Source organism: Priapulus caudatus, unplaced genomic scaffold, assembly GCF_000485595.1.
Source record: "Priapulus caudatus unplaced genomic scaffold, Priapulus_caudatus-5.0.1 Scaffold197, whole genome shotgun sequence".
Taxonomy (NCBI): Eukaryota; Metazoa; Priapulida; class Priapulimorpha; order Priapulimorphida; family Priapulidae; genus Priapulus; species Priapulus caudatus.
In genome coordinates, this window is record NW_014577258.1 from 442,762 (window position 1) to 450,027 (window position 7,266).

General features: G+C 44.4%; 1 protein-coding gene and 1 long non-coding RNA gene across 2 annotated transcripts in view; both read left to right on the plus strand.

The window, feature by feature from the left end:
* The first annotated feature begins 2,934 nt into the window (after positions 1 to 2,934).
* Positions 2,935 to 3,772, plus strand: LOC106807144. The gene is made up of 3 exons (XR_001393622.1): positions 2,935 to 2,996; positions 3,356 to 3,469; positions 3,691 to 3,772. It is a non-coding gene; the product is annotated as an uncharacterized LOC106807144 (long non-coding RNA).
* A 505-nt stretch (positions 3,773 to 4,277) lies between these two features.
* Positions 4,278 to 7,266, plus strand: part of LOC106807129 (kinase suppressor of Ras 1-like) — a 14,631-nt gene continuing 11,642 nt past the window's right edge. Inside the window, exons 1-4 of the mRNA XM_014809391.1 lie at positions 4,278 to 4,343; positions 5,160 to 5,350; positions 5,608 to 5,739; positions 6,474 to 6,606. Coding sequence (XP_014664877.1) covers positions 4,278 to 4,343; positions 5,160 to 5,350; positions 5,608 to 5,739; positions 6,474 to 6,606 — 522 coding nt within the window. The remainder of the gene's footprint in view (positions 4,344 to 5,159; positions 5,351 to 5,607; positions 5,740 to 6,473; positions 6,607 to 7,266) is intronic.

Below are 7,266 nucleotides of genomic sequence, written 5' to 3' on the forward strand. Positions count from 1 at the left end.
CCCCCATGCTTTTCATGAAATTGTACAGTGTTGTATTAATAGCTGTACAGCTGGAAACGATAACCCACCGCTTTTTACTCGTCTGCCTGCCTGTCGTCGTCGTCGTCGTCGTCGTCGCGGCGACGCGATCGTCATCGCGTATATGTATAAAGAAGAAGAGGATCGCGATGTTGCCCGCTGCCGTGTACGTATTCTGCCGCAGTTGTACAAAATCTCACACGAGGAGGAGGAGCGCGTTGTTTCGTCATCGTCGTCGTCGTCGTCGTCGTCGTCGTCGTCGTCGTCGTCGTCGTCGTGCCGTAGCCGTAGGAACCGAGCAGCGAAGATGCGGGCGCGCGACGCTTTGCCGTTAACGTGACGGAAGCTTACGCGAGCTTGCTGCTATGCTACGCTGACGCCTCCGGGGCTCGGACGCCGACCTCACGCCGCATTGGGAGGTCAGCTTGGTCGCGACCTAGTTTCGTCGGGGTCACGCCTGCGAGGTCACGGCCAGGTGAGGTCGGCTTAGTATGACGTTGGTCGCTGGAAGGTGAGGTATCACCTGTGGGGTCACGACCTTTGACCTTTAGGTGTGGAGGTCATGCGCGGGGTCGTGACGGCCAGGGTTCGTGCAAATGTCTACTACTCTCGCCGGAGCTGCCACGCCTATCACGCGTTCGTGCCCCGTCTCTCCGGGGGTGGTGTGTGCCTGACTGCCGTTAGGTGGTGTTGGCGTACCTGGTTTGCGAGGGCGATGAGGTTTCTGTGAAGTCTCTTTGTCTGATCGCGGATCTGGCCGGGTGGGTCTCCGCCGAGACTTTCCAGGTCGTTTGCAACCAGCCGACACTGAGTTTCGAACGAGAAACGATAGCGTTACGTAGTATTTATGCATTCCTGTGTGCGTCGGCCGTGATGAAACGTTGACATCATCGTAGCAGGAGTAAGATAATATAGGATAAGATAATATAAGATAAGGATAGGATAAGATAATATCCTATATTATCTTACTCCTGATCGTAGTAGTACAGTCAACCCTGTGTGAGCGCGGCCACCTCCGTAGAACGGCCACCGATCCACGAAAATCGCTTGGCGTTGCTCTCGAGTGGCCGTTGTGTACAGGGTTGACTGTACGTGGCAGAGAATGCCCCCCTGCCCCCCCCCAAGCACCGGGATGCGCGTGTATTTCATGAGCTGGTCTCGGGGTGTGGGCGGCGGGCTGGTGTGTGTTCGCGCGCGTGTGTGCATGTGCGTGCGTCGCTGACGTGTGCGCCTACGTTCGCCTGGCGGTGAAGCCGCGCTGCACGCTGCGACTGCACACGTGTGTCAATAAAGAACGCTGGTGATGTTAACCAGGGCTGCTTTCTTGCTCTTGCCCCGCCCGCCCCGCTTATCATTGTCTTGTATCGTGCAATATATATACATACATACCTGAACACTTCTGTATATAAAATATTTATGGATTGCGAATAAAAGTCTTGGTTTTACTCTTACCCGCCGTTTACGTTTCATGTCGCATAGGCTATTAAGGACTAGAGAATCCCTGCTGTATGCTATCACTATATATGGAGGCGAAAAGCACGAAGATATAGATGAAATGTGCAAGAAAAAGAAAGAAACAAGTTGCCGACGAGCACAAATTAAATAAGTAGTATTTAAATGTACTAAATCACGCGCGAAGCTGTAGGTCAGATCTTAGACTAGTGGCCATCGAACGTATTATATCAGTTGTTTTCTACCTAGAAGCAGACATCGTGACGCGATATACCGTGTATTGCGATAAGTGCCGTAGACATGCTCGCGCTCGCTCGCATAAACGTACACAAAGATTACAGATATGGTTGTGGATCCACACATTCTCTATCACACGCACGCACGCACGCACACACGACACGCGGACGCACGCACGCAGACACGTGCGTGCGTGAGCGTACGAGCGTACAACTGCTTACTGGTTATATTAGAATATTGGATGGAGCAGGGAGCTGCCGCTGGCGACCTGCATGTGTAATCAAACTCATGTTGTCTTTCTTCAAGCAGCCGCTGGATTTCCACGGTACAGAGGGATCGGAAAGATTCTCTGTATACTGCCACGCGCTGAGTCAGGGGAGGGGCGCAGCCCGCGTGCCCCCCCCCCTATTCTCTGCCAAGCAAAATTTTTTGCCGTATAATGTTGACTTGCCCAACTAAAGGCCAATTACTTCGCATTCTGTAGACTTTTACGACATAATATACAACACAAGACAAATGAAAACTAAACCCGGTGCTACGCATAATATATTTTATCCCAATTTCATCAATATATATCACTGATATCGGCAATATCATCGATGTATATTCTCGCAAACATCCAAGACGAATGTTGTTCTTGAACTCACTTGTGGAGTATAATTTTAGGGGGTTGTGTGTTCTGGTACTAGCCGACTGATATAACAGACTAAAATGAGATCTGATCACTGACATTCATTCCCATTTGACCGTAATAATAAATTTCCATGATCTTTTTGATTACGCGTTATGCAGATAATCCTGGTAACTAACAATTAACTTTCACCAATACAGTGTGTATTGTTGAACACCTAACAATACACTGTGTATTGTAGTAGGTACCTAACAACTGTGTATTTAAATTCAATTTTATTTTCAATAAATTCAATAAAATCAATAAGATAATTTCAATAAATTCATTTCAATAAATGTCAATTTCAAGTTTACAAATCAAAAAATAAACTAATTAAAAAAGAAAAGAAAAAAAAGTGTATTGTTAGAAGGTGTTCAACAATAAACATATAGATAGATAGATATATATACATTATATTTAGTATAAATTAATTGCTTGTGTTTTATCATTATACAAGTTTTATCATAATTGTGGTGTGTTGTAGGATGTTACATCTCTCCACGTGTGTCTCATATTGTATGTTGTTTGTACGATGAATTTGTAATTTTTTTTTTGCAGAAATGTGTCAGAAACGTTGGCATCGCAGAAGTCGAGTGACAGTGACAAGTCAACTGTGACTGTAAGTGACTATAACCATAAGTTTACCTATAACTATATAATCATAATTATGACTATAAGTATAACTATATTACTACCACAATAAATATAAGCAATGTCTATGAAGATTTTTTTGTTTTTAAACACGTCTATACGTTGTTGATACTTTTAATGGTTTTAAGCTGTATATCTTGTTGTTTTTACCAGAGAAATTGAATTTGTTTATTCTCTGTTTGAGTTGTATGCAAATATAGAATACACATCATAAATTAATGGTTCTCGTACGATCTGAAATGATTTTAACGAGATTTCCGACTCGTGCGTCATGTCTCTGGCTTCCGTGGATAATCATGTGTGTGGGTGTGCGCGTTTTCCTTTCAGGGCGGTGACTTTGAGAAGACGTCTCCAATGCGGATCGACTCTCTGGAGAGCCAGCAGTCTGACCATGAACCCGGTGACCTTGGAGAGAGGCGCAGTGTGCACAGAGAGAGCAGTGTGAGTGAGGCTAATGGGAAAACTCGAGACTGTGAGTTAGCTGGCTGATACATCAGCCTGACGAGGGACGGAATTACACGGCGAAAAAAATTTAACAGACGAATGAAAGCCGGGAGAGTTGACGAGAGTAATCGGCAGGGTTGTCAACTATAGATGCTGGTCATGCGATCGGTTAGGTACGCGTTCCTGAGAAGCTTGCTAAGCGTTGTGCTGTATTGCAGTTATCAAACGCGCTCAGGGAGTGGGACATACCATACGAAGAACTGGTGATTGCCGAGAGGATTGGAACTGGCTGGTTCGGCATACAGTGTATTGTTGAAAGCTCGCTAACAATACACAGTGTATTGTCAAATGCCTAAACATACAAGACACTGTGTATTGTTAGTTACCAGGATTATCTGCGTTATGACATATTCACAGCAGACTGTAATGTCAAGCTGATTGCCTAGAGGTAAGAACATTTAGGCTTATACGTAAATATAAATGTAAATAAATGAATAATAAAGTGTGTGTGTGTGTGTGTGTGTGCGCGCGCGCGTGCGCGTGTGTGCGTGTGTGTGTGTGTGTGTGTGTGTGTGTGTGTGTGTGTGTGTGTGTGTGTGTGCGCGCGTGCGCGTGTGTGTGTGTATGTATGAGTATGGTTTGTTGTATGATTGCGTTCTAAAATAAGCGTGCATCTTTTAGAAGATAGTGCTGTCAGATACACAGGAAATTGCATATACGAGGTTTAATTAAAAATAGCGTAATAATTAAGAGCATCATTATGCGAGAAAGTGCTCTCTGCTCTCGCCATGAATACACAAGCCTTATGACACATTTAGATCTAGAACAGGCTGTCAAATTCTTTACAACTCTCCATTCTAATAAACTGGAAGTAAGTGCAATGTTGTGACCATGGGTAGAAGCTATTGTCGGTTCCAGTGAGGTCTTCATATTTTGCTTTATTTTATATATATATATGAGGTTGACACAGACATCTCAACATGTTTAAGTGTTCACCAATGCGCTGATTAAATGTGCTTTGGCTTTTATCAAAAGGAAATCTAGTTTATACGTTTTTGTACGCAGTTTAATGCAAAGTAATATAATCTGAAAGAATTTAGAGTGTTTCTGTGCAGTACGCAGACTAAGTTGGCAAAGGTCCATCTTCTGATGAAAAAGATCCCCACCCCTGGAAAGCTTGCCACTGGCCTGATTTGAGATTGTTGATCAAACCGGGGATTGAACTTTATTCTTATTTAGCTTTGTCTCTGATCTAAGGTTGGCACTCGTTCGCGCATGCGTATGGTGGCCGATCGCGTGTGCGCATGTGTCACTTTTGATCCGGCTTGGTTCTGCTAGCGAGGGCCGAGGTCAGAACGTCCTGGGTAATTATACAGAATCTATTGTCATTGTACGAGTTAGGATTCACTAATTTGTCGTATCAAGATTAGTTTTCTTTCATCAAAGCAGATTGCTACCTCTGCGATCCGATTCACGTCAACAATTAGTCACACATATGGCTTCCCTTCCTCTCCCTCCCTCTCTCTCTCTCTCTCTCTCTCTCTCTCTTGATCCTCGACTTATGGTCATCATTGCATCAATAATGGTTAACAATGGGCCTCGGGTGTTATTCTACGGGTAGTTGGTGCGAACAGCAAACAATGCAGCAAAACAAACGTGTGTGTATTTGCATGTGTTTTATTGGCAGACTGACAATGCTGGTATTACTTGTGTGAACGTGTCATTCCATGCCTCTGTGTCACAGGGTATGGGTTATCTGCATGCACGAGGCATTGTACATAAGGACCTGAAGACAAAAAACATCTTCCTGGAGAATGGCAAGGTCGTCATCACTGATTTCGGACTCTTCAATGTCGCCAAGCTGTGCAGACAAAACAAGTGAGCGTGCTCGTTGTTAAAAATATTTCTATAACATTGTGGGTGCAGTGTGCTGATGATAATATAAATTCAATTTAATCAAATTATTTTATTTTATTTTAGTTTTTAATTCAAATTAAATTATATTTATTTCATGTAATATTTTTGTAATATTTGTAAATTCATAATGTTTCAATTTAAAAAAAACACACATTTCTTAATTGTAAAATCCTGATGTGACTCGTTCTGGTAGAGTGACACATGCTGCCCTCTTGCAGGGACAACTGGCTGTCGATTCCACCGGGCTGGCTCTGCTACCTCTCTCCTGAGATTATCAAAAGTCTAGAGGCGCGGTGGCGCCACGATCACGACCTCCCGTTCAAAGCCACGTCGGACGTGTTCGCGTTCGGGTGAGTGCGCCCGCGACACGTGGAGTTGGGGGAAGACACGGGGAGGGGGGAGACACGGGGAGGGGGAGACACGTGAGACGTGGGACATTGAGTCTGACACGTCGAAGGGTGTGTGGTGTGCAGAGCATGAGTGGGTGTTTATTTATTCTCTGTTTGAGTCGTACGAAAATATAGCATGCACATATCGTAAACTAATGGTTCTCGTACGAACTGCAATGATTTTAACGAGATATCTGAGTCGTGCGTCTTGTCTCCGTCGGTGTATGTGTGTGCATGAGTGCGTGCTTTTCTCGTTGAGAGCGTCGTTGAGAGAGTGTACACGTGAGAGCACGTCTGACGTCATCACGTCATGGGTTGACAGACCTGCCAACCCTTACGATTTTTTCGTATTCCTTACGAATTCCATGATGTTTCTACAAATGTATGATCAAACTAAAAAACTTACGATTTTTTACGACTTGTGAAAATTAATGTTTTTTACATTGTGAGCTGAGAAATATCTGGCGATTGTGGGCGCAGCCATATTGGATCACGCGTTCACGTTGTTCTCGCGTGATCTAGAGTTAGTCCCATCATTCATTGCGCGCATAACATACAAACAAAATGGCCGCCTGCTGCAAGAAAAGAAAAGCCTTACTATTTTCATGAATCACAGGTTGGCAGGTTTGGGTTGACGTCTGATGTCATCACATCATGTGTTGACGTCTGACGTCGTCGTTGTCGTGTGATTGCAGGACGATGCTCTACGAGCTGCTATGTGGAGAGCAGCCGTTCAAGCAGCAGCCTCCTGAAGCCATCATCTGGCAGGTCGGCAAAGGCATCAAGCAACCGTTCGGACACATACAGGCCTCGCGCGAGCTAAAGGTGAGTGTCTGCCTCTATCAGGCCACAATTTAAAAAAAATGATAGAGGCAGACACTTGGGCAAAAATAAAAATGTTGTTTGTTTGCCCCCACCCGACCCAGGCTGAAAAGTTTGGGTAGGTAGGTAGGCTTTTTTTTTAGGGGGGTCTTTTTTACAAATTCAGCATGGTGTCTACATGCTCGAGTGTGCTTGTGTGGAGATAGCTTTTATGTTGAATGTTTGTATTGCTTGGTGCATATAATGTATTGCCTACAGATTTATATAATGTACAGTGATACAATTTGTAAAAACAAAAAAGAATGGGAAAGATCAATAAAAATGTTTGAGTCGGCCCCTTTTTGGCTGGTCGGTCGGGTGAGGGCAAACAAACAACATTTTTATTATGGCCCGAGTGTCTGCCTCTATCATTCCTCACTGTATGGCTACGTTTGTTCGCCTGTTCAATCTTTATGAAAAACTCGCTCGCTTTCTCTTTCTATCTGTTCCCCCCCCCCTTCTCCCTCTCCCTTTGTCCGCTCTCTTTCTTTGCTATTCGCTCTCGTCATTTTCACCATCGTGTTTTCCGTATATCGTAGTAGAGTGCCATGGATCTAGATGTCTTCCCAACCTGTACTTATCACATGTGTTGCGTTTAGACGTTATGCCCGGCGCACACGTGAGTTA